Source organism: Fundulus heteroclitus, chromosome 16 (assembly GCF_011125445.2).
Source record: "Fundulus heteroclitus isolate FHET01 chromosome 16, MU-UCD_Fhet_4.1, whole genome shotgun sequence".
In the NCBI taxonomy this organism is placed as follows: Eukaryota; Metazoa; Chordata; class Actinopteri; order Cyprinodontiformes; family Fundulidae; genus Fundulus; species Fundulus heteroclitus.
In genome coordinates, this window is record NC_046376.1 from 22,327,645 (window position 1) to 22,354,160 (window position 26,516).

Sequence of the window (26,516 nt, forward strand, 5' to 3'; positions counted from 1 at the left end):
AAACAGGTGATGGTCCTTTCCTTTTATTTATAAATAAAGTGTAGTCGTATATAGTGTATTACCCAGAAAAAAAATGATCATGATTGCTATTTCTTGGGAGTCGTTACTGGTGGAAACATGAGATGGGTATACTTAAAAACACTCTACAATGACTAAAATGTATACATAAAGCATACACTAAAGTCCGTTTCACAATGTTTATTGCCTTTTTAAAGATGATATTTTCAGTCAGAAGCAGCCTTCTAAAAAATTAACATATAAAGCCATATGATTATATAGTTTTAGTTTAACTGTAACCGTTTGCTGCAGTATCCGTTTTTTGTTTGTTTGTTTGTTTGTTTGTTTGGGGGGGGGGGTTCCCATTTTTGAAAATGGGATTAACATTTAAATGTCATTTACATAACATGGAGAGATGCAAAAAAAAATTACCTCCATGCGGCCACAACCATGAAATGCATTTGGAACAAATCCTAAAATAAAAAAATTTATGTAAAGCAGTTCAAAATAGAAAGTGAAGCCAGACGGATTTCTCGGGGCTTTCTGATTGTCGTGTTAAAGCAGTTTAGTCGGGGACGAATGTCTGACTGCAGCGGTCTTATGTTTGCAACGATTTTGCGCGACCTGGCCTGGATTGTCCAGGTCGTGCGCTTACATAAGTATGCGCACAGAACTGCGGTGTCGGTACAGTTGAACTCAGTCCGTGTTTTGACGCTGAAGCATGCAGCGAAGAGGAGGAGGAGAAGGAGGAGGAGGAGGAGGAGGAGGAGTCGCCGAACCCATCTAATCTGGATTAAATAGTCCCCTCTGCGGTCAGGATTCCCCGGAATGACATTATGATGGAGCTGAACTGGGTTGACGCTTCATGCAACGAGCAGCGACGTCTAAACTGCAGCGGGCTGGATGCGTTTGTAATGAAGTTTCCGATATTATTTATTTTATTTTTTTTAGTGACGAGGAAGAGCTGCAGGGGCAGTAAAGTTGTGTGAGTATTTTCTGCCACACACATGGATGGATACTACCGGTGTGCGGCAGCAGCAGCACGCTGCGCTCTGCAGCAGCAGGCGGACTGAACACTGCAGCCCGCGCTTCATGCACGCTGCTGCGCTTAACCATGAGCGCCTCGCCACGGAATAAACAAGGCCAACGCGCCGCGGTCAGGTGAGTAGGACCTACTGTTAACGCTGAGTGCGAATGAGCAAGTGTTTTACTATATTTAAAGCAGTACACTTTTTTTTATATAAGTGCAGTCAGAACAATTTATCTGGAGAGGATGCCCGTGAGGCAAGCTATACAAGTTATTTGATCTAAAATGATGTTGCAGACACCAGAGGCAGATGCTGCTTGGATAACATAGAGCCTAAAGGTCTGGGAATAAATGTTCTGCCTTTTTTAAAAAAAATCTGCTATCATTATATGTCATCCTAGAGGCACCTCTGATCATCTCTGGCATACAAGAACCAGTATTCCACTTTATTATATTTAATTATTTTTATTTTATCCAATTTTAACTCCTTATATGGGATAGACTGAGTGTTCAAAATACTGATTTCAGATTGAGTGTAAGGTTTATTTAATTTTTATTTAATTTTCGCTGGTTTTATCAACATTTTACCTCAGTTAAAATTATTACCAATCAGCACTGAATTAGGCAGACCAGGGCGTGTGAAAATATTATAGTCCGCACAGTCAGCACTGCAGCAGTAGGCTAACCAGTCTGCAAATGTGCTCACCATCACATCAGATTTTATTACCAGATATCAAAATAAAAAATAAAAACAGGTTATTACACCTAGATTGCCACTATCATTCATACCTTGAGCAAAACAGTTTTCAGTCACCCTAGGTTTACACAACCCTGTATGAACAGTGTTTGTAGCCTAAACATCCAGTTTTTGGTAAACATATTTATTGTCTCACTGTCTGACAATAAGCAAGTAAACAGAGACATTTAGAACAGATGTTTTGCAAACTTTAAAAAAGAAATGCCTGCTCACATTTCCTTTGTCTTCGTTAAAATAGCCTTTTAAACTGTATGACTTGAGTCAAATGTTTTTGAATTTCTTTCCACAAGCTTTTTGGCTCGTTCCTCTCCACAGATCTGGTGTAACTGAGTCAGGTACAACCTTTCAACTCTGTCCACTCAGATCAGAGCTTTGTAGCCACTTCAAAACATTGACTTTGTTGACCTTAATGTGCTTAGTGAATAATTTGGCCACATGCGTTGGGTCATTGCTGTTGAGGGTTGTTTGTTGCATTGCTTGTTTGTTTACTTTTTTTAAATTTACTGTTATTGTGAGAATCCGATCACCAGACTCCTTCTTTTTCTTGAAAAGTTATTGAGAGCTGAGGGTTTGTTTGTACCACGGAGCCCCTCTCTGTTCAGCCCACCGCATACACCAATGTGCACACGATATTTCAAAGAGAAGGCAATCATCATACATGTTTTATACAAAAGATAACATATATGGAGCTCAGAGCCCTGTCACACACACTCTGTAGCTGCTCGCCGTAACATTGTCTAACTGGAAAACGTGTCTGTGCCTGAGCATTAACTTCGTGACCAATGTTTAGAGATGTTGCTTCAGTATTTTCACATAATTGCCTTTGATTATGATGTTGATCTATTCTTTGAAGTGCATCAGCCCCTCCTGGAGCATCCAGACAACATAATACTCCCACCATCAAACTTCACACATGCGACGGTGTTCTCAGATAGCACATTTCAGTGCAGAGACAATGCAAAGTGCTTTACATGATTAAAATATAGGAAGAAAAAAAAGGAAAAAACAGAATAACAGCAAGTAGGTCATAGAACATGGAAAAATAGAAACTAAAAGCAAACATTAAAAACAGTTGGACTACAAAGCGGAACTAATGATGTTTCAGTAAAACAGTTTAACTAGAACAATCAAAGGTAATCCTAAACAAATGTGTTTTTAATCATGATTTAAAAGAACTCAGAGTTTCCACGCTTTTACAGTTTTCTGGAAGTTTGTTCCAGATAAGTGGAGCATAGGAACTAAATGCTGCTTCTCCTTGTTTAGTTCGGGTTCTAGGTATGCAGAGCAGGCTGGAGCCAGAAGACCTTAGTGGTCTGGAGGGTTGATACACTGATAACAAGTCTGTGATGTATTTAGGTGCTAAGCCATTTAGAGATTTATAGACTAACAGAAGTATTTTAAAGTCTATTATCTGAGATACAGGGAGCCAGTGTAAGGACTTTAGAACTGGGGTGATGTTCTCTACTTTCTTAGTCTTAGTGAGGACGCGGGCAGCAGCGTTCTGGATCAGCTGCAGCTGTCTGATCCACTTTTTAGGCAGACCTGTGAAAACACCGTTGCAGTAATCAATTCGACTAAAAATAAATGCATGGATTAGTTTTTCAAGATCCTGCTGAGACATCAGTCCTTTAATCCTGGAAATGTTCTTCAGGTGATAGAAGGCCGACCTTGTAACTGTCTTTAGATGCTTTTGGAGGTTCAGGTCTGAGTCCATCACTACACCCAGATTTCAGGCCTGATTAGTGGTTTCTAGCTGAAGCGACTGAAGCTGTGTGCTAACTTTTGATCTTTCCTCTATTGGTCCAAAGATTATTACTTCAGTTTTGTTTTAATTCAATTGAAGAACATTTTGGCACATCCATGCATTGATTTCTTCTAAGCATTTACTCAGTGCCTGAACTAGTTCATAGTCACCTGGTGACATGGTGATGTAGAGCTGTGTGTCGTCTGCATAGTTATGGTAGCTGATGTTGTTTTTTATGATCTGAGCTAGAGGGAGCATGTAGATATTGAATAGGAGGGGACCCAGGATGGACCCTTGGGTTTAAAAACCTTTAAAATTTTAACAGTGGTCCTTATCGCCACTTCAGCTTTAGTTTTGTCAGACAGGAAGATGAGATGTCACCTTGATTTAAGGTTGTTGTCCTTTGAGCGCTTACACCAACTGCGGCTTTTCCTCTCTTAGTGGCCTTCCAGACCATTTTGGTACAGCAATCATTTCCCTGAGCATAATGACACTTTCCAACGAGCTTCAGCCAGCATCTTCACATACGCTACTGCTCTCGCCTTGGGATTGATGTGTACATTTTACATCAAATGCGTTCATTTCTGGGACACAGAACCTGTCTCCTTCCTGAACGCTATGATGGCTAGGTAGTCAGTGGCGTTTATACCTTCAGACATCTGGAAATTGCACCCAATAAGGAACCATAAATGTGGTGCTGCACTCTTCTCTTCCTGATATCCTGGCTGATTTGTTTTTCCTTTTTATGTATCACACACAGAAGCAGTGTTTTTAAGGTGTTTCCTTGCGACACATCCACAGCTGTGTTAATCACAGTCTTTCCCAGTTTACGGTCATATTCATTAAATTAGAATAAGTGTTCTGATCTGGCCCGTTTGTCAGATTAAAAATACCATTTGAAAGTAACGTCCTTTAATCATGTATTAGACGTTTTCCCATTTGGCCAATTTTTTTATTTGTCCTATGTAACATTCTAATCCCAAATGGGGCGTTTTCATTAGCTTTAGGGGGAAATCACCATAGTTAACAGAAATAAAGGCTTGAAAACAGCAGTCTGTGTGTCATGAATTTATATGTTTTAGTGTATATTTTCCACAAACTTCAGTAACATTTCAAGTCAACTTTGCACCAAATTAGTGTCTTAACTCTTTAACTGGTTATCATTTATCACTGTGCCTTCATGCAGATGCATTTTGTCACTTGGCTTACTGAAATAAATGAACTTTTCAATCACAATGTAATTTATTGATAGTGAGAAATAAATCTTATGTTAATCTCTGTACAGAGTAAATATATGGTTTCAACTGCAGATAAAAGCAGTCTGTCATGGTTATTCTGGGTCATGAGTCTCCTCCGCTGTTATCTGAAAAGACTGGGAACCGCTGCTTTAAAACACAGAAAATAATTTCTTATATTATATATCCTGTTTCATAAAAAATAAAACTTATCATTGATGTTCAGGTATGAGTTTTTCCCTGTCTCTCCTCTTATCTGAGCAGAAACTAGCTCCGAGTCCTCTTTGGAAAGCTGCCAGGCCTCTGCTGACTCCACTCAGCAGTAAAGATATTCAAGGTTTTGCTCCCTATGTCAGCACGAACTTCTTCCAAATTGACTCCTGAGCTGAAATTGATTACGCTAATGGAGGACGGGCTGCGGCGGCAGCAGCTTAACCGTCGGCAGAGTGGCACTTTTGGTTAATTAGATTGAAAACAAAAAGCCCAGCGGGTTTGTGCTCAAATTGATGTTCTGGTTGCGTTCATGAAGTGGTGACATATTGTGAGAACCTACAGCAAGTTATGCAAGTTGTTAATGAATTCCCATTATGACGTATTGGAGCGATGCCTCTGTTGCACAATTTCCAAAAAATATTGATTATTTAAAATGTTTGCAGTAGTGGGCTCAGGAGTAGCACAGGAAACAGAGCAAATGACCAGTGCTAAGCAGAGTTCAGAGCAGAGAAACCAGCAGTGAGTGGAAAAACTAGAGGAGCTTAAATACTGTGAGGAGAGGAACAGGAACAAAGGCAGGGGAAGATTGGTAAATTAAGCACAGGTGTGGAGAAGGAGCTGGGAGAGAAACTGAGGAGAGAGAGAGAGAGAGAGAGAGAGAGAGAGAGAGCAACAAAGGAAAAGCAGACAGAATGTAATTAAACAGACACATACAAAAACCCAGAACTGTGTAAACCATGACAGCTGTGCAGTGTAAATAAACTTTTAAAAGGCTCTATAGACCAACGTGTTCGTAAGGGCAGGATCTATATGCTTTCAAAGCTGTAATAGGGCTGGACGATATAGAAAAGCAGCATATCAATAAAATAGAAATCATATTGATCGATATCGATAATTATCAATAAATTCAAAACATATATTTTAAGTGCGGCCCTGGCCGTTTTATGTTGTTACTTAGCGACATATTTTGAGATAAAGAACACAAACACTGAATTCAAACTCAACCCTTTATTCAACCAACTTTTTTACCAAAACTGCAAGTTTAAAAAAAAAAAAAAAAAAAAAAGAACACATGCTCTCTGAACTCTCTAAAGAGGGCGGAGCTTGGTCCCTGGGTCTAAGCTTGTGATTGGTTGGGTGGATGTAATGACTGTAATATTAACCTGCATGGCTAGAATGCAAAAGGAAGGAAAAGTGTTATTCTATTAAACTTTTTACTGATTTTTTTTTATCTATCATCGATATACGTCTATAGATCTCTATATATTGTTATTGAATTATCATCCAGCCCTAAGCTATAAGGTCGATAGTGTGCTAAAAGCCAGTTTTTTTAACGTTCGTCACAAAGTAAAGTGTTGATCCTAGTTGATGTTTTTTCTGAAAACGACTCGCACTTGAGAAACCTGCTGTTGGAGCGATGCTGCATTCGAAGTCGGATGCAAGTCAACGACCCGCCCGTCACTATCCTGGGTCGCTGGAGCCTATTGGAGTACTTGGTTACCTGAGTCATGATGAGACTGCTTATGTAATCACTCCCCAGTGTGAAGTGTCCACTTATATCTGGATCCCTGCATGCCTGCAGAGAAATCATTTAAAATTAAAGAAAAGTTGCCGAGGGGGTTAAAAACAAGGGCAGTGAGGTTAAAAGCAAAGGTACATTTGCTGTCTTGCAGATTTCTTAAAGCTGAAACATTAGCTACAGTATAACATGTTGTGCTTCTCTCCTCCCTTTGCAGGGTAAATCTCAACAATCCACCGATTATGAGCAGCTAAACATACAGCTTCAAGTGCATGACCTTAGCTTCTGGTTTGAATCCATCATGGAGGACAGCAAACTTATCTTCAGCCTCGACCACCTGGACGAGGGTCCCTCTGTCGTCTTTTCAAAAGAGCGACCACAAACCCTGGGCTGTCAACGTGAACTCAGTCTAAGTATGAATCTAGACCTGAACCAAAGCCACAGAACTCAGCCTCTCTACCTGCCTCACTCTCCGTCATCCCCAGGCTCTCTGTCCGATCTGTCAGCGTTATCCGCAGACCTCCTCGTCTCGACTGGCTTGGTCAAATCGTCCTCCACGGACCTGAAGCCGAAGGACAGCAGCGCCCTGAGAGGCAAGCCCCTCCTCAGCCTGGTCAAGTCGCTCAGTACAGAGATCTCCCGCCGAGGTGAGCCTGACAACAACCTCTCAAAGTCAGACTCCAAGCTGCATCTGCATCCCTGGAAGCAGGTTACTCACCCAAAGATGCCAGAATATGGGCCTACAGCAGGGGCGCTGAGCGAAAACGACGACTGGGTGTCTCCTCCGTCCACCGGCAGCATGTCTCCCGCTGAACCCAGAGGCAGTTCCCTGATTGCTGAGCTGGAGGACACCAGGAGGAAGTTTTCAGAGGCCATGCACGATCCGCTAAGCATGCTGAGTAAGATCATGGGGGACGAGAACTCTGGAAGCCCCAAGCAGGTTAGGGGGTCTGGTACAGGAGACTCGCCATCCTCCCAGGGCGGCTGTGAGCGGGACAGGAGCAGTGAAGACTCAGACCTCAGGTGTAGAAAGAGAACAGACAATGAGCACAGAGCTGTGTGTGACGACCCGCTCAGAAGACTCCAAAAGGATTCATCGATGCAATCTTCAGTCTTCCCAGACCAAAACAACCAAAGCAGAGACAAGCGTCTGGAAATCTGCTCTTATGGGGATGTGATCCAAGTGGTGGAGCTTCAGAACGGATCCACCGGCAGACGTCATAAAATGGACCCCGCGCCTCAAGTCTCTTTTTCAGGATCGTCGTTGCCTTTTTACTGGCTCATCCCCGTAGGTCTACTGGCTTACGGCCTCTTTGTCCTCCCGCTGCCTCCGTACTTAACCGGTCTGTCCATGGGGATCGCATGCGGCTTTATATTGGGCTTGGTGGTGGTCTTCGTGTTTGCCCCGCGGCATTCCCGCAGCAAAGAGGGGTCTCGAAGCAGGTCCAGATCCATCAAAGTGGATCCGCTGGATGGGGAGCTCATGGGTACCGGAATCATTGAGGTAATACCTGACTTTGATTAAATGGTGGTACTTCTTTTTCACATGTATTTATTTTGATTTGTTTTTATTTATACAAGTTAAGGTATGTCAAATAAGATTATGAACACTTAAAGCAATAAAAAGCAGCAACAAATGTCCATTGAACCTCTTCAAAAGCTGTTCAGTTAGGAGTTTCAGGTCTTGCAGCAGGGATCCCACGACGGCAAATCAAATGCAACGAATATAACAACAAATACAGTCCTAAATGCATGCATTGACTCTTCTGGTTCAGGTGTGTAAAAAAAAAAGTCTTAAAATTAATCAATCTTTTATTGCAGTAACATCATCTCGCTGAAAGATTTAGTAAAATCCATCTTTTAATTTTAGTACATTCGTGGATCAAACAACCCTGGTTAGGATTATTTAAAAGTTTTGGCAAACCCTGATAATTTCTTTAAAATTAACATAATTAAAGCATTTCTTTCTTAATGCTTTACTTTTTTCAGTGGGTGAGATTGCCAAAAAACGTCTAACTAGTAATCCATGACGTTCTGTGTCCAGGGGTATAAATGTTATATAGGCCCATTTCTCTCAGCCACTGGATAATCCAGGGTTATTGTGGATAACAATCTGCTCCTTAATACCTCAAAGACAAAATAGCTCATAATAGATTACAGGAAGAAAAGAAATGGACATCACACTAATAATATTGTTATAATTTTTTATTTATTTATTTTGTTATATTAACACTGACAGATGGGACTTAATTTTGTTGTTCATGTGATAATGATAATAAAGATCTAATCTAATCTAAAAAAAATCAAATCGATAATCCATGGTTATTGTGGATAAAAAGTCAGCATGTGCCATTTTGCTGCATTATTGTGAAACGCAGTAAATGAATAATGACTTTCATTTTGTAAGCAGAAAAGCTTATAACGTCAAGTGTAAAATATGAATAATTGTAAAAGATTTCTATCCTAATATTGTTTCAGTCAAGCCTCTGACTTTAGCGCCACATCAAGTCATGCACAGCCTCTAAGAAGGCATTACTTTGGCTACATATTCTGTTATCTCTGTGCGTTATCCTCTCAAAGCGTCTCTTTTTTTTTTTTTTTTTTTGCACACCAACAATTTGGCTGCATGAAAACCAGCCTGGAGCGACATTATGACGTTTGCAAGAGTGAAGGTCGGCACAACAGTATTTATGGACGACGCTGTAAAGCACAAGCAGCCCTTTATAGATTATTTTTCAAGTTATTTCTGTCCAACGAGCCGCCTGCAGGTTCAGCAGTACGCAGAGGATCACGATGACTGCGGAGTTATTGAGGAAAACAAAGCGACATTATACATCCACTTTGAAGTGAGATGGATGCATTCTGCTCGCTCTCAGGTTTCCCCTCCTGCTGAGCTGTACTGTTACATTTTGCACCATCGCTGTGGCATTAACGCCATCTCACTGCTTCTTTATTGCTTGTATTATTGTGTATTGTTTTAAATTTAGAGGCATGCTTGTTTACTTTCAGGGCTGGATGAATGAGGCGCACGGTTACGATCCTGACACCTTCCACCCTTCTGCAATGCACTCGGTCTATGTGACGCTGGACGGCAGCCGGCTGCACTTGGCAACCCCCCGTGGCAACGTCCCCCGGTGGGCAGCGTTCGATGAGCCACACCGCGAGGCCGTGTTTCTGAACAGCCGTACTTACCAGCTGGCTAACAGTGAGGTGAATGTTTTACCTCGTGAATCTAACCTATTCCCCTCAGTACAGCAGGGCACGGACCGCAGTGTGGAGTCAGCTAGAAAGCAGAGGTGACCTGTGAACTGAACTTCTCACACTGACCTGTCGGCACCCGCTTTGTCACCCAACACGGAGGTGACAGACCTACAGGACCGGGTGATGAAACACTGAATAAGCTTGACCTGTCTGCTCAGCAGAGCCTCCAAAACCTTTCAGCACAGTGACAGAAGGAACATTTTGCATATCGTCATTTTAACATGCATAGAAAGGTTTAGAGCAGGGGTGTCAAACATACGGCCCGCGGGCCGGTTCCGGCCAGCCGAACAATTTAGTCCAGCCCGGTGGCTAAATGCATTATCATTATTCAAAAAAAAAAAAAACAATTTAATTAATTTTTTTTCAGTGTCCCATCTGGCAATGTGGCAATAAGAATTGTTGTCTTAATGCCAAAAGGAGCTCGTCAGATTTGACTTTCACAAGTGGAGCAGTACGGCTTCTGCCATAGTGCTCTGCTTGATTTATGAATGTGAATAGTTTTATTATGATTCATGCGGGAAATATGTCAAATGATATGGACACTACAATGGGAAAGTAGGAGAGGAAAAGAAGAACAAGAAGAAAAAAAGAAAAGGTGAAAGAAAGAGGAGATAAAAGGAAGAGAATGATAAAACAATTATTGAAAAAAACATGTACTTCCTTTAATTGAAAATCTGCAGTTTCTATATTGTCCACGAGGGGCGCTGTGTTTTAATCAGCAGATGGTAGCACTGAGCTTCAGAAGTGGAAAATTGATTTTAAATAATTTCTTAATTTTTATCTATTTGATGTATTTTTGTCATGCAGGACAGTGTTTTTAAGTTCCAAAAAATGTGAATAAATGTTTTTCAACATTGTATAATGACTGTGATCAGTTCTTATGCATAATGCACAAGTAAATGTTTAACTGAGTAAAAGTATTGTTGAAATTGCACATACTTTTCTTCAAAAACGCTGAGGTTATTCATAATATATTGTGTAAAAGTGAAATTCATTTAATATAAAAATCAACAACAAGTCCACTTTTATTAGTTCTATTTAATCTTGCAATGAGTTTACTCGTGTGGCCCTCTTGAGATCAGATTAAGCTGTATGCGGGCCCCTAAACCAAAATGAGTTTGACACCCCTGGTTTAGAGGAATCAAAATTAAATGGAAATGACTCTTATTTGTCGGTGCCTGATGCAAATGTTTTCCCCCTGCAGGTGTCTCTGGTCCCCCCTGGTTTGGCTCGTAAGAGGGTTTGGAACAAGAAGTACCCCATCTGCATCACTGTGTCTGAGGGGGAGCTGGGGGAGAAGAGCCTATTGGAGGGGCAGGAGGAGGGTGAAATAGCAGAGAAATCCACCGTCCCCAGCCATCGGTCCCCTGCCACGCTGTATCTGTTCGGCCGCACGGGAAGAGAGAAAGAGGAGTGGTTTCAGCACCTTCTATTGGCCTCGAAGGCCGCAGGCCAAAGCGAATTGAACTCAGAGGAAATCGAAGGTAATTGGGACGTGTTTAGCTGGCAAGCACTTTATCTTCTTTTTGCCAACAGTGCATGCAGACAATCGTGGTTTTATCACTCTGCTGTCATCTTCTTCCTGTTGTCCAGAAGCACAGAGTGGAGGGGAGGCTGTTAAGGAAAGCACAGAAGAGACGCCCGACTTGTCGGCTAAAACAAGAACTATGTTGGAGTACAGCAACTACATGATGCAGCTGATTGGCTCAGACAGATGCAGCCCTACCCCCGTCTGCAGTGACAAAGGAAGCCCCTCAGCTGGCATAAAGGTTCGCAAACTACTTTTGTATTTTGCTTTAGCTCCAAATTTACACGTCTAGTGTCCTGCAAAATATTCACACTGCATAAACCTTTTCACATTCTGTCACCACAACCGCAGTCTTTGATGTACTACGTTGATGATAACCCAGTGTGTAAGATTTTCACTCTGGTGCACCATCTAGTTGTGCGCTAAATGAATTACAAACGACCTTGCTGTTAAGCGCGGAATAACTATGACAGAAGCCGTGGAGTATCATAAATGTGACAATGTAAACTTGTCCTCATGTATTTGGTACCAAGCTACTGCTAATAGCTAATAGCTACCGTTATTGTGTGAAATGGTTTTTGGCACTGTTGCCAGGTTTGCTTGTTTTGCTTTTCTAAACTTGCTTGTAAATTCTGTGAGTTGTGGTTTTTTGGGCTAATTTCTGAACGTGTAGTCGCCTTTTTGGGGACTAATATAAGCAACTATAAACACGAGTAAAAAAGACCCGCTTCTGCTGTTGCACTACAGTGAACGGGCCGGCTGATATCTCTCCTCCCCACACATACTCCGGGTGTGGGAGACGAACAAACGAGCTGTCCCTCCTGGGAGGAGAGAGTGATTTTTGGGGCTACGCTGCCCTGTCTCTAACATAAAGCCAACATAAACCTCACTGTTATACTGAATTAACTTACCTGTCCAGCAGAAAGCCTGCAACCTCTTCATCTGTGTTAAATCCCCGCTCCCTCGTGAATTATTTCCACCTCGTAATAATAGCCAATAAAGCCTCTTGTTTTCTCCCAGTTATTACTTATTTTTCTTTTCTTGGTTACTTTATCTTCCCTCTCGCTGATAAAGAGCTCGGGTAGTCCTCCATTTCAACAGAAAACGGCAAATAAAATGATCTGCAGTCGTCTTTGTTTGTTTTCTACTCCCCCTCCATCGACAGCAGGTCTTAATATAGGAGACAGATAGGGAAAAGGTGTAAGGCTGACAAGTTTGGCTCCTTTCAGCTTCTGAAATCAGAAATAGTGACGCAACATTGCGTCTCCCAGTGGGTGCACCAAGGTCCTATGAGTTTATATACTATTAATTCTAAGTGGAGAACACTTTCATTTTTGATATGTTATTAGACTTTGCCAGAATATGTATTTATAAAAGCAATACTGGATTTTTTTGCTAGTAGAAGTCACACACTGTCCCTTTAAAATGTAACTCACCCTGATGTAAAGGCATAACCCCGCCCCCAGACATGTTTTGAAAGATGCCATCAAGTAGGTGGTTCCACGAAACACGGCTAAGTGTAGGGATGAGTAGCGTGGGTTAAGCAAGCGGCAGTGGTCGGGACAAGGGAAAGTGACATGCTGAAACACAGAGGGACACAGGCACCATCTGGTGATTTTTGCCATGGATTGGTCTTTTGAGGTGGAGGATATTTCACCTTCCTGGTCACTGGGGTTCGAGGGACACTCTGTGGAGTCCAGCGGACTAGAGCGTTATCAGTTCGAGACGCTGGCTTAAGGCACTTACTCAGCAATGACTCTGCTGGGGCGGTGGAAGACAGGGTCTGTGCACAAGCCTCCAGAACTAAGGAACCCCTACACTTAATTTCTCCCCATGCTAACATTGTTTCTGTGTGCCTGGGTCTGCTGTGACCTTTTGGAGCCAGGTCCACCTGTCATCTGCTGCTCCAGGGGTGCTGTGTGTTGCAGGCCTACTACCATTCTTACCACTCTCACAACCGTGCCCCTCCATGTGACAAACGTTTTGTTCAACGGTGGCTTTCTTCCGTCCACTCCTAGATAAAGGCCAGATTTGCAGGACGCACAAGTAAGAGACAGTTTTTCCCAGCTGAGCTGTGGATCTCTAACGCTCACCCGTAGTTAACATGGGCCTCTTGGCTGCTTCTCCAATTAAACACTCTCCCTGCCCGGACGTTGAGTTTAGGTGGTCGGCCACATCTTGGTAAGCCTAGAACCATTTCATAAGATGATGCTCCGAGACCTTCCTATGGATTACATCGGAATCTATTAACTAATTTGGTTTTATCCAGGTTCATTCTTATTTAATTTTATTCAGGTTATCACAACAAAGTGGACCTCAATTATGTGCTAATTTGTGTTGGTTTCTCACATAAAATCCCAATGAAATACATTAGAGTCTGCGTAGAGTAGAGTAGAGTAGAGTAGAGTAGAGTAGAGTAGAGTAGAGTAGAGTAGAGTAGAGATTGAGCTTTCTTTCCCCTTTATAGGAATCATTTTCTTGCTACTCTTTGCAGGTCTCCACCGAAGACCGTGTTTCTGGGGGCGAAGCTGGAGGGGACTCCGGGGAAGCAACTGAATCGGGTGGATGCTCCCCAGATGGCCAGCACGCCTGGATAAATTCCCTGGTGGGGAGGATTTTCTGGGACTTTCTCCGAGAGAAATACTGGGCCAATCAGGTGGCTCACAAAATCCAGAAGAAACTCAGCAAGATCAAGGTGAAGCTGGCTGGTTTGATGTTTGTGGCAGCTGGTTTTAAATGTGTTGTCCATCGACCGGTCAACGGACATCAACTGTTCGAGGATTACCAGATTTGACTTATTTGAAGTTGAAATAAGATGCTCAACTATTTTTTTTTTTATCATCGTGTTAGCAGCAAAAGCATTAAAGGTTCAGCAACAAATAGCGTGGCTTTCTTGTATGGGTTTGTTTTCGCACAAGCTAATAACCCTTTACAACAGTCGCTTATACTCTTCAGCTCTTTTTGTTTAGATGAGAGAGAAAGCGTTGATGATAATGCGCTCTTCCTGGTGTCCCAAGGCGGGTGCGATGCCACAGAAGAGGAATGATGACGCTGCATCAGCCATTACTCATTCACTCTATTTTTTTCACTAACACCCTCCCTAAGTCTCCTGCATGCAGACTCATTCATCCACACTACAGCAATCTTTTCCTGCTCTTTGGTTCGGGGAAGCGGCAGATACCTACATCTGTGAGTTTTTTCCTCTTTGACACTAGCACACCATGTTTAAAGATGCAATTCTCCTCCTGCTTTATACAGTTGCCTTACTTCATGAACGAGTTGACGCTGGCTGACTTGGACATGGGAAGCTGCCTTCCTCAGGTCCTAACCACATCAAAGCCCACGCTGGACCGCAGAGGTGCAGTATGCTTTATACCAACACAGGAAACATTCGACATATGTTACTACCCCGGTTTGCTGTGCTTTGTTTTGTTGGTTGCTCGAGTTTTTAAGTGCAGCATTCGGATTTAGTTTTTCCTCCAGCATCAGCCTGAGTGAAAAAAAGCTCAACACAGGCTCCAAAATGATGCAAGATCAGACTAATAAGCTTTGTTCCAAGCTAAAACAAAGCTTAAAATTTCTAAGAGAACACATGGCGTTACAATCTTATTGTTACACACTGCAAAAACAGAACTAAAAATACGTATTTTTCCTTAAAATGAGTGTATTTGTATTTTATTTGAGCAGCTAAATCAGATAACCTGCCAATAAAATAAGATTTTTGCACTTAAAATGGGAATAACTCATCTCCATCAACTTATTTCAAGTGCAGGATATCTAATTATCTTATTTTAGGGGTAAAAATACTCTTTCCATTGGCAAATAATCTTATTTACCTGCACTAATTTACTTAATTTTAGTTCCCTTTTTGCAGTGCATATTGCTACACAGATATTGGTTAGGATTAATGGACATTGTTCTAACTCTAGTTTTTCCTTTTCAGTCTTCTTAGTGCAGGCGCTGCTCTAATTGATTTGTCTGATTTCGGTCACTAGGAATGATATTAGTTGTGGGAATAAAGGATGTTGATACTCCATTCAAGTAGATAAATAAACTGGTAAGCCAAAATTTAAGGCAAATACTGTTTCCAAGCAGTCCTTTGCAATTGCAACTTTGCACATGTTGATGTTGCAATGGCAATAGTCATTCAATATATAGTGTAGCTCTTGCTGAAACTGAGGAAAAATCACTCCACACTGTGTAACATTTTAGTTAAACTGAGTTTATATGACACTTATTCAACTGAATCTGTTGAAATTGAGTTTGGCTTATTTTACAGCAATGACATGACGATTACCCTCTATTATGTAAATAAAGTCAATCCAAGTAGTGAAGAAACATTTACAATAATCAATTTTCATTGTGACAGAGCCCTATTATGTGGGTTAGATAGGAAAACACACAACAATAATTTTGTGTTCTCAAACCAACGTCCAAAATCAGTGGCATATCTGATTAATGTGCACAAAAAAACTTCAATTTGATTGATGCTATAAGGACGTGGTGACGCTGAGGTGCCAGTATTTGCTGCAGTTCTACAACAGTGAGCTTTTTTTTATATATCCATCACCTTCCAGCTTACTGTACATAGTACATAGAAATTTTTTGTTTTGTTTTTTTATTTAATTTAAATATAAGTCAGTAGATGTTGTATTGTATTAATTTCCTGAAGGAAGAGCAACACGCATTATCCTTACTTGAAAGGTACATTGTCTTGTATTTCCACCTGGGGGTTATTTATTTTTAGTGCCTCTGAAAAAAATAATAATATGCAAAACAAGGGCCTGGAGTCAAGCCACAACTTTACCAGCAACTGAAAGTACAGAACAGACAGGGAAACAAACACAGCATCTGCTTGTTAGTGAGACTGATTAACCCAAACTTGGAAAACTTGGCAGACAACTGGCTATCTGGCAGAGTGTGGCAGAAAAAGAGAAGCTTAAGTACGGCTGAGGAGACAGTGAGACGATATGGATAAGTTCATTAGAAAGAAGGAACAGGGTTTCTAGGTCTAGTGATCTAGAAAGCCACAAAAGGGAAACTGAGGGCGTCTCCCATGTTAATTTCATATTAACACATATATATATATATATATATATATATATATATATATATATATATATATATATATATATATATATATATATATATATATATATATATATATATATATATATATATATATGGATGGATGGATGGAGACAGGACAAACAAATAGAAAAGAAATTTTATTTAAGAAAAATGTAGGTTTAATGAAAATCATATTTAATACATGCTTAAAAGTTTCTCAGAAGGTAATTTTAAGTGACAAGTGAGCCTCGTCGGGACACATTGTGATCTATTAATAAAGTTTTTGTTCAATCAGAGCTGTGCTTGTTTAAGTTTATCACAAGTACCCTCTAAGTAAATACGAACTGTTGTCATTAGAGTGGTTGTAAAACAGTACGTACTTGGTCTTTTTAGTTAGTGTGTGCATAGCTGTTTGTCCCACATGTCTCTTTACTGCCCTGTGATGGACAGGCGACCTCGCCAAGGTGTACCCTGACTTTCCCTTCAAACCTGCAAGATAAGTAGGTGTCAACAATGGATAGATGGATGGGTAATTGCAAAATGTCTTCTGAGTATCGCTAAAGACAGCCCGAATACCACCTGTGGCACCTGTACCAGAGTTTAGGAATCGTGGTAATAGATTTTCTCAACATACAGTTTATTATGAGTGGATAAATATTATAGTTTGGTATTTATTTCATGGACAGAAGCCACAGGTACTTTATCTGTTTATAGTGTGATAGTTATAACTCTAAAACCACAGACTAATACATACAAATTATATTATTTCACAAAAATCATCCAGATACCATTTATTTATTTATTCATTTTTCAATGTAGCAAGGAACACCAGTTCATTAATTTGGTTCAGGTCATAATCTTATTTGTTGTGTACCAAAAAGGACCGCGACCTCTTACTCTCATTTAGCGAAGTGATTAGCAATTAGGAGAGGATCTTAATCCAGCTTTACCATCCATGACATGTCACATCTAAGCGCTACTGATCTAGCATCTCTCAATCCGGTTTAGATCAAGAAGAGCTTTTGGCTCATGCTCCAAAACAACCTTGTGGCTTAGATCAAACTTCATTAAGAGCACTGTTTGTCAGTATCCCTGCTGCTTAACTTCCTCCGCCTGTTTTATCCCCAGGTTTGTGGCTGGACCTGGAGTTAATGTACACAGGCTGCCTACAGATGACCCTGGAGACCAAGATGAACCTGTGTAAGCTCGGCAAAGAGGGAGAGGATGAACCACACAACATTCCGGAGAACCTGCAAATGGGGTGAATTTTACATGAAACATATTTGGGTTCATAAAAGAAAGAAGTTCAGAGCTCAGGGTTCACAGTAACCCACACGGCTGTGCTTTTCAGCTCCAAGCCGAGGCTGTGTATATTGGTAGATAGTGATGAAGAGTCCTCCAGTGCTGGGTCTTCTGATGAAGAGGAATTACCCCCATCCGATCCACAGAGTCCACTGGGTGACCGAAGTTCTCCAGGAGCAGCTGATGGGTAAATTTCTGCTTTAATCATAAATAAAATCCTAGATCAGGGGCCTGCAACCTTTACAGTCTAAAGAGCCATTTTGCCTACAGGCAACTTGAATTAAACTGGTTCAGAGCCGCAAATGTTGCCCGGCCTTTCGAAAAAAGACAAGTTATATTTTTTGATAAAGTTCTACTGTAGGAAATATGTTGTCATCGTTAAACGCCCTTTTATGTATATTTTGAGGTTTAAAAAAAGAGGATGGACGGGATGTTGATATTTGGATAATGATGTAAAAAAAATCATAATTTTCGACATAATAAAAAAAAATATTGATTTAAAATTAAATATTACTGGCACTTTTAGCATCATTCTGTTGTGAAAATTAAAAGCAATTATTCCAAGAAAAAACTGCTTAAACCTGCATTTATTATCATTATTACATCTAAATACCATAATAAATATATAATTTGTTGCCAAAGTTATTAAGAGCTTGTGGCTCCAGAGCCACTGGTTGCAGACCCCTGACCTAGATGAACGACATACCAGATATGGGTTTGTGTTTACACCTGTGTGTGTCGTTTTGATCCATTACAGGCACACAGGTGGTAGCACGGGCAGGAAAATCCTGAGATTTGTGGACAAGATAACCAAATCCAAATACTTCCAAAAGGCAACAGAAAATGAGTACATCAAGAAGAAAATAGCAGAGGTCTCCAACATGCCCCTGATGCTGAGTGTGGAGGTCCTGGAGCTTTCCGGAACGCTGACCATCAACATCCCGCCTCCTCCTACTGATAGGATATGGTACTTTTACCTTCCTAGCCTTCTCTTCCTTTTTAAGAATTGCTCATTATTTCCTTCTGTCGTTGTCTTTGCTAACATTTGTCTGGTCCCAGGTACAGTTTCCGGGTGCCTCCCAGGTTAGACCTCCATGTGCGCCCCATGCTTGGAGAGAGGGAAGTCACCTTCACTCACGTGACAGAGTGGATCGAGAGAAAACTGCAGTGTGAGTTCCAGGTCAGTCCGTCAACTCACCGTCTGTGTTGCCTTGAGATAATTCAGCCATCTCTTCACTAATCCAATGAATGTCGCTCCCTTCTGGATCTGAACAGAAAATATTCGTCATGCCCAACATGGATGATTTATATCTGCCCCTGATGACATCTGGCCTGGAAAACCCGCCTGCGTCCTGCCATTCCTCTGTGATTTCGTCTTCCCACCAGTCTTCCATGGAGTCTCAGGAATACCTGTCAGAATAGTGCAACCCCTTTGGCTGCAGAGCAAATATTATGTTGAAGAAAACGAGATGTCATGCATCTATCGAGATGAAACCTTGTGGTGTTAGGGGGCGACAGATTGGCGGTCACCCTAATTGAACTTGTAGTAGCAAAGGAAGCCATGCTGAACTCAAACTGTGACGTTGGGACCGTCAAAGCCAGGATAAGTGCCACCTACAGAGAGTTTAATGACTGATATTACATTAGCTAATGAATGTCTTTTTAAAGTGATGCAAACTGGAACTGCACAAGACAAAAAAAAAAGTCTCCATCCCCCCGTCCGTCCATCCACTTTGCATGTCATTCATTTTACTTTTCTTCTAGAAATGAAACTTACTTGAAATTTCAAAAGGTGTTCCTTTATTAAAGTTTAATTTGCAGACATCACAGCTAATAGAAAAACAGACATCTATTCCAGTTCCTATTCTTAAAAAAAAAAAAAAGCTAGTTTAAAAAGACCACATTCTGAAAAAGTGAAATAAATGTATTATGCTGCAGGAATATCAGCCTTTCTTTCAGGCCTCCTCTGGCAGAGTTTGCAGCATTGTCTTTAGAGGATCTTTTTTCTGGGGCCCCTATGAATATAGCAGAGGTTATAGTTGAAAAAACAACAACTTCAGACCGCTAAATATATTATGTGATTTATACAGTTGTTGCTTTGTGAGTGTTGGATTTGAGCTTGAATACAAGTCGTCTTCCCCTCACCGTAAAGGCTCTTTTCTCTTGGGCCGATTGAAAGCGCCCGTGGCCGAATTTGGAAACGGTGTCGATGAACTTAAGTGTCGATGAACTTAAAGCGTAATTCCAACTTTAGCGTACTAGGTTTTGTGTGAAATTGACTTTTCTTACCTTTCTGAGGGTTAGGACACATTTATTAGCGCTCACAATGTAACCTTTCACCACGACAAAATCATTAGTTACTTTACCATAGTGGGGAACACCTCTCTAATGAGATAAAATCCAGAAAAGAAGACAATGGAGGACAATATTTTCATCAGGATGGCTCAGGAAACGTTATATTTTATGCAGAAGATAACCTCAAGAACCTTTACATCTATAACAAAAGCCATATACAGTTTTGTTATTTTTCGTATGATCAATAAAGCATCAGATATGTTAGAAAAAACTAAATACAATTTTTTTGATAAGTATCATGTCACGTAGAAACAATACGTGACCACATACCAAAACCATTAAGGGTTCGTTGACTTATACATCACCCCCACATATGTTGGTATCTCTGGTAAAAATTAGTTAAAAAAAAGCCTTAAAATAAATGAATCTTTGATTACAGAATCATTTTCTCACACAGAAATTTTTAAAAGGAATCCAGGCTGTAAGATTTATTAAGTCAGGGGGAAAAAAATCCCAAATGGCATCCCCAGTGACTCCATAAATGAATAGGTGCAATATTTAATTTCTACTTTGCATTGTTTAAAGTTTGTTTTTTATGTCAAGGAACCTTACTCAGTAACACATGGCTTCCTGTTTTGCTGAGCTACAAATATGGCATAATAAAGAGGCCCACTTAGCCGCTTTTCCAACATGAGATGATAAGAGAGCGGGCCATTTAAGTCCCAGTAAGGAAGGTGTTGATCATCCTGTAAAAACAATGGCTACAAAAACACTAGTGAATTTTTTTTATAAATAATCAAAGACTTTGAAACAACTGCATATGAGGCGAATAGCGCTATGGAGGGTTAAAGGGGACAATATTAAATAAATTCATATATAATGAAATAAATAAATGTAATTATACAATGAAATAAATAAATGTACCAGGAAATAATAAAATTTAAAATGAAATAATGAAATGTAGAGTGAAATAAATAAATTCACCATTAAATGTCCCATTAAATAATTAAATGTATCATTAAATGTATCATGAAATAAATAATGTGCCATGAAATAACGAAATGTAAAATAGAATAATAAAATGTAAAATGAAATACATAAATGTACCATTAAATGTTCCATTGAATAATTAAATGTGCAGTTTCTTTATTTAATGTCATTAAACACTTAAATGCACCATTAAATTATGAAATATGCCCTTTAAATTATGACATTAAATAATTAAATGTCATATTTGCTAAATAAATATATTTGAATATACATTTAATTATTTCACTGTGTATTTATTTATTTCATGGTGTTACACAGCAGACCAATCAAGAAATAATTTAAACTGTCACCTTCACCCATCAAATTTAAGGGGCGGGACTAAGGAGATTCTGACACCTGATTGGCTGCACTCACACTGGGTAAGACAAAACAACTTCTTTATGTGCTATGACGTTTCATGGCACATTATTTATTTCATGTTTTATTTATTTATTTAGTATTGTCCCCTTTAACCCTCCATATGAATGTGGCATTAAAACACAAAGAGGATTTGATGTAAACCACAGTACTGGACCTCTGGCTGCATGTTTAGTGGTGGTTGCCCCGCTGGAGTCTTTCTCTGCCTTGAACAGGTTTTCCTCCTGGATTGTCTTGAATTTCCTACCATCTGTCTTCTCACCAATAAAGAGAAGCAACCCCACATCATAACGCTATCACCATTCACGGTGATGTACAGTGTTAGTTTTATAGTTAATTTACTTCTAAGGGCAGTTAGTTGCACCATTTTTAATTTAGGGGCATCAGATTAAAGGGCTATGAACACAAATGCATGCCACACCTTCCAGATTTTTATTTCTGAACAAGACCATGGATTCTTTTTCCTTCATTTCCTGATTATTTCTAGCTATGTGTTGGCCTATTATTTAAGATCCCAAGTTTTTGGTTGTAATGAAACAAAACTTACAAAATGTTAAATATAAGTATATGAATATAATATTTTTTTTGCAAGGTACTGTGTATTGCTGCTGACTGGCAAGGATGACGGGGAAGGTTAATCAAAATCTCCAAAGCTCACTAATAGAGAAAAGCAGCAATTTTTACAATTTAAGATTCCACAATTTAACTGACAACTATTTATTTTAAATTATTTTTCATCTTTACCAGGGATGCCAATAAATGTGGAGTGTGCTTTAAATGGGGGTTTTATTATGAGCAGTGAGAGAATACCATTGGAGTGATGGTTTTCTGGCTCAGGCTATAGTTAAAGGAGGTATTGTTTTGCACCACCCTTCCATCCTGGATGTGAACACCTCAGCCGATACGAAACACCTGAAAATAACTGGCATACAGCAGCTCTCTCTGTCTGATGTCTTGAATAATGTGCCTGCCCTGATCACCCACTCCCAGTGGAGTTGGGCTTCTCCCCTCAGGACGGTGAGAAGGATCTAACTGCTCTCATGATAATATTTTATTCCTCAATTTATGTATGGTTAATAGCGTTGTGGTTGTTGTATATGAACGTTGTCTGTCGCGCTACACTGCAAAACCAATTTCCCTGCAGAGGGACAATAAAAAATGACTCTGATAACAGAAAAAACATCAGAGGAGATGATAAGTTTTCATCAAATTAAATGTTACCCTATTTGGTTGTATATTTATACGTTTGAGAAAATGGAAATAAAGGACTCTGGTCCAGTATCAGGTTACCTTCTTGTTGATCTCTGTACGGTGCTGATAGCCTTTCTGCCCGAGCTACGGTGAAGGCTACGCGTGCGGGATGCCAGGCACCAATGGAGGCCACCTTTCTCAGCCCCTTGTGGGTTTTTCTCGGGAGCTTCTTTGCATGCCAGCGACTCGTCACTCCCAATACCAGGAAGCACTGATGCAATCTGTCTTTTTCTGCATATTATGGACAGCCCTGTTAGTGCAGCAACCTACAGCACAGTTGGCAGAACTTGGCACAGCTTTTTCCAGGTGCTTTTTGGCACCGTCCACTTTGGATGGGGGGACTGTGTCCCCCATCAGCTGCACCTCCATGATGTGAGCCTTCTTCTGCTTTACGGGCAACAGCCGCATCTGGACACAGACAAAGGAACCACAAGCAAAACGAGCTCTGAAGTCTTGGACAATGTCTCTGAGGATGAAAGGCATCTTGCTTACCACCAGCTATAATAAGATTCATTTCTCAGCATGTCGAAAAAAGTCCTATTTAAAAACATCTCAAGATTTTAGCAACTCTGTGCGACAAAAGGATGTGTGAAGCAATTTTACAATCTGAGAACTTTTCAAAGCTTCAAATAAACTGTCAGGATTGACACAGAAAAATATTTTTAAACTGATATTTGAAGCTGTGCTTCACAGTTCCCCTCCTCGGGCTCACCGCCGCGGTTACGAGCCAAAGTGCCAAGGATTCAAAAGCTTTTCTCTTTTGCATGTGTTCTGATTGCTGCTTTTGAAGTGGAGGCAAATGAGGTGAGATCAATAGCTGTCGTTACACTAATGCACCGAAGAACAGCTGGACTGAGCCCACCTGAGAGTGAACAACAACCCCGATGACCAAACAGTACTTCTTCATCAGATTAAAATCCTTATCCAGCTGCTTCTTTCCGGCCTCATCCTGCCACTTCCTGCTGTAGTTGGTGAAAGCCTTCTTCTTGATCTTCCCCCTGAAACACAGAAAACCTCAGTGTAGTTATGTATGAGACTGCTGGTCTCTCAATTAAAGGTTGGTGCAGGAGATAAGCCACCCAATGCCTGCACCACTTTCTGTAAAGTCTTCACCTGACAAAGATGGTTTTCAGAGCACGCAAGCCCCGGACCGTTTGAATGTCCTCTCGCTTTGATGTCTCTGTAAAAGAGACACAAAGAGAAACAAGATTTTTACCGCGCAAACTCACAGTTTGGATACACTTATTAACAGCACACATGCTGTAGCTTTGGGCTTTTAATGATGATTTAACTGTTTAACTGTGCAATTCTAACTATTCTGTATCCTCTGATGCAACCTGCAAATTCGGTTAATTATAAAAACAAGAAGTGGACAAACAGGTTTAAATTATTCGCAGATCCTCTGTAATCCAAAAAGGATCAAAATTATACATGCAGACTCAAGAATTTATGCAATCCCCACCCATGTTTGAACAAATGTCTCCTAACAGGTTGCAGTGAAACCATGTGCTTTTTGAAGCAATTGACAAACTTCTCGTGTAGATAAGATTGAAGCATGAAACCTTGCTTCATATCAGAAATTATAGAGCACATTTTAATTTCCTGGACCCTGACGCCAACATTGCATAGTCTGCAAACTTTCTATGGAGCTAAGTTTGGGGCCAGTCCAAAAGCTTATTAGCCTCTTTTATCCATTCCAAAACCAGCTTCTGAAGTGTGTTTGGCATTACTCTCTTGTTAATAAGACTGAAATAAGTCAGCGTTTTAACTGTCTATTGACTTTAAGTAGAAACTGAAGAATGTGGAGACAATCGGCATTATTTAATGTTATATTTTGTGCAATGCACCAGTAGCACTGGCAGTTTGATGCAGCCACCTCCGTCCTTGACAGTGCAGTATAGTAGTGTAGTATTCTTAGGGTTAGAAGCCTCACCTTGTCTCCTCCAATATTCTTGTCATTGTGGGCAAATATCTCAATCTTCGTCCCCTCTGACCATAAAACGTTTCTCCTAAAATAATTTGACCTGCCAACGTGGGCAGCTGTAAATCTCTGGCAAACCAGAATGTGCTGATTCACCCTGGATAGTGAAAATAGTCTTTCAGCACTAACCCTCAGACTTGGATATACAGGCTAACGTGAAGCTTTTAGACCAACCTTTTTCTCAGCTCAAAACTCAACCCTGTTAAACATTTGGAGACTTTGCTCCAATGTATATATATTGTTGCTACAACCACTTCCTTTCAGAGTTTAGTTGAATTCCTTGGGTCTCTATAAGCATGTTTACTCACTCGTATACTCATGTTATCAACTGAAAATAGATCTACTAAAAGATGGAATATGATATAAAAATAACTGAGTGATCCCAGAGAAGACTGGAATCAGATATTATCAAACAGTTTTCTTGTTTCCCTGTAGACACAGCTCATTCCGAAAGTTTACTTTAAAAACTAACAATCATCAGCCCTGACTCTCTTTAACAGACTTTTGTTTTATTAATCAGACTGTCAGGGAGCCTTTAACTAATTACTAGGAACGTCAGGAAAAAAAAGCAGTTTGCATATTGTAGGGTACAGTAATGGAACGGTAATGCTGTTGGCCTGTTTCAAAAGTCCCTTGGATCCTTGTTGGGTAGCATTTAAGTATGAACTTGATATTTCAAGGCATTTTGAGTAAAATTGATGGACTCTGCCTGAAAAGTGAAAAAGATCATTGCAGGGTCTTTCAATTAACCTGACAACAGCCAGATGCATGTATCGCTCCGCCTAGCTTCACTCACATACATCTGGGACACCGCCATAGGAATTGCCTTTACTGAAGACTGGGCCTTATCAAAACTCCTTGCATATGATTGGATAAGCCACTTGTCTGTCATCTTTATCGACGTGCTATTTCAACCACTCACACGGAAGCTAACCCGTGATGCTGATGAGAGCGACGCAGGAAAAAAAAAAACTTTTTTTTTGTGTTTGCGGCTCTAGTGCAGGGTTTCCCGCAGCGCTATCTGGCCAACATACCGCCTCGCCAACATTCCAAAAAAAAGTGACGCTAACACGCAGTTTGTTGTTGTTGCTTTCGCGCGTGCGTGAATGGCAGGGAAAAAACACATGGATACCCCCGCTCCGCGAGTCGGTCCGCGGAAAACGTGTCGTACACCCCCCGCTCCGCGAGTCGGTCCGCCTCGCATAAGCAAATTCCTGCAGGAAACACTGTAGTGGCGCGCATTTTATTGACAGTGAGCTGACAGGAAGAGGGGGGAAGACAGGCAGCAAAGCGCCGCGGGTCGGAGTCGATCCCGGGCCGACCGCGTCGAGGACTAAAGGCCTCCCAATATGGTTCGCGATAACCGCTAACTGCTCCGGGGCGCGTCCGCGTTGCGCGGAAAACAAAACTTGCCAAATCCGGTCGGGAGAAGGGCGAAAACATGGTTTCCACCAACAAAAGCCTTCAGAGGCGTTCTCTGATGTTCTTTTAATGAAACAATATCAGATAGATTGGATAACACGGAAGAAATAGCAGCATCAATGCTAACGCTTGCTTCCTCGATGCGAGCCGCCATTGTTGTTGGGATCTCACCTTCGCTTCTCCACTACGTCACATCCATGAAACACCCGCCCTGCGTTCTGATTGGCCAGACCAAAAATTTGGTTGGGGAAATCATTTTCAATGAGCGATGTCCCAGATGTATGTGAGTGGAGCTAGGCGGAGCGAGACATGCAGCTGGCTGTTGTCAGGTTATCTTTCAATGGGATAAAAGGAGAGAATAAGAGAGGACATAAGACACGCAAAATTGTAGGAAATAGTATTAGAGAATAGTAAGTATTGCCCTGCTGACAAAAAGGCTAGTACACAGGATTAACAACGAGGGTCTGGATAAGTGTGGCACTGGTTATTTTGCAAAAGAACAAATAA

The 26,516-nt window shown here is 40.8% G+C and overlaps 2 protein-coding genes across 2 annotated transcripts; one reads left to right on the forward strand and one right to left on the reverse strand.

The window, feature by feature from the left end:
- The first annotated feature begins 758 nt into the window (after window positions 1-758).
- Window positions 759-19,701, forward strand: LOC105933046 (testis-expressed protein 2). Its single transcript, XM_012872416.3, has 12 exons — window positions 759-1,158; window positions 6,710-7,996; window positions 9,502-9,702; window positions 10,958-11,237; window positions 11,347-11,522; window positions 13,776-13,976; window positions 14,540-14,639; window positions 17,480-17,612; window positions 17,703-17,840; window positions 18,411-18,620; window positions 18,713-18,833; window positions 18,929-19,701. The coding sequence occupies exons 2-12, from the start codon at window positions 6,794-6,796 to the stop codon at window positions 19,073-19,075; spliced, it is 2,910 nt and encodes a 969-aa protein (XP_012727870.2). The 5' UTR covers window positions 759-1,158; window positions 6,710-6,793; the 3' UTR covers window positions 19,076-19,701.
- LOC105932991 (60S ribosomal protein L3-like) lies at window positions 19,609-23,783 on the reverse strand. The gene is given in 8 exon segments (XM_012872348.3): window positions 19,609-19,668; window positions 19,799-20,038; window positions 22,166-22,267; window positions 22,646-22,688; window positions 22,690-22,831; window positions 22,882-23,014; window positions 23,469-23,604; window positions 23,720-23,783. Coding segments are annotated over 7 exon segments (765 nt in total). The 5' UTR covers window positions 23,514-23,604; window positions 23,720-23,783.
- Window positions 23,784-26,516: the final 2,733 nt, after the last annotated feature.

Excerpts from the sequence above, each read along its gene's own strand:
- LOC105933046 (XM_012872416.3), top strand. The coding sequence starts at position 6,794 with ATGGAGGACAGCAAACTTATCTTCAGCCTCGACCACCTGGACGAGGGT. Across the intron at positions 17,841-18,410 it reads TCTCCAGGAGCAGCTGATGG|GCACACAGGTGGTAGCACGG; the intron begins GTAAATTTCTGC and ends GATCCATTACAG. Across the intron at positions 18,834-18,928 it reads AACTGCAGTGTGAGTTCCAG|AAAATATTCGTCATGCCCAA; the intron begins GTCAGTCCGTCA and ends GGATCTGAACAG.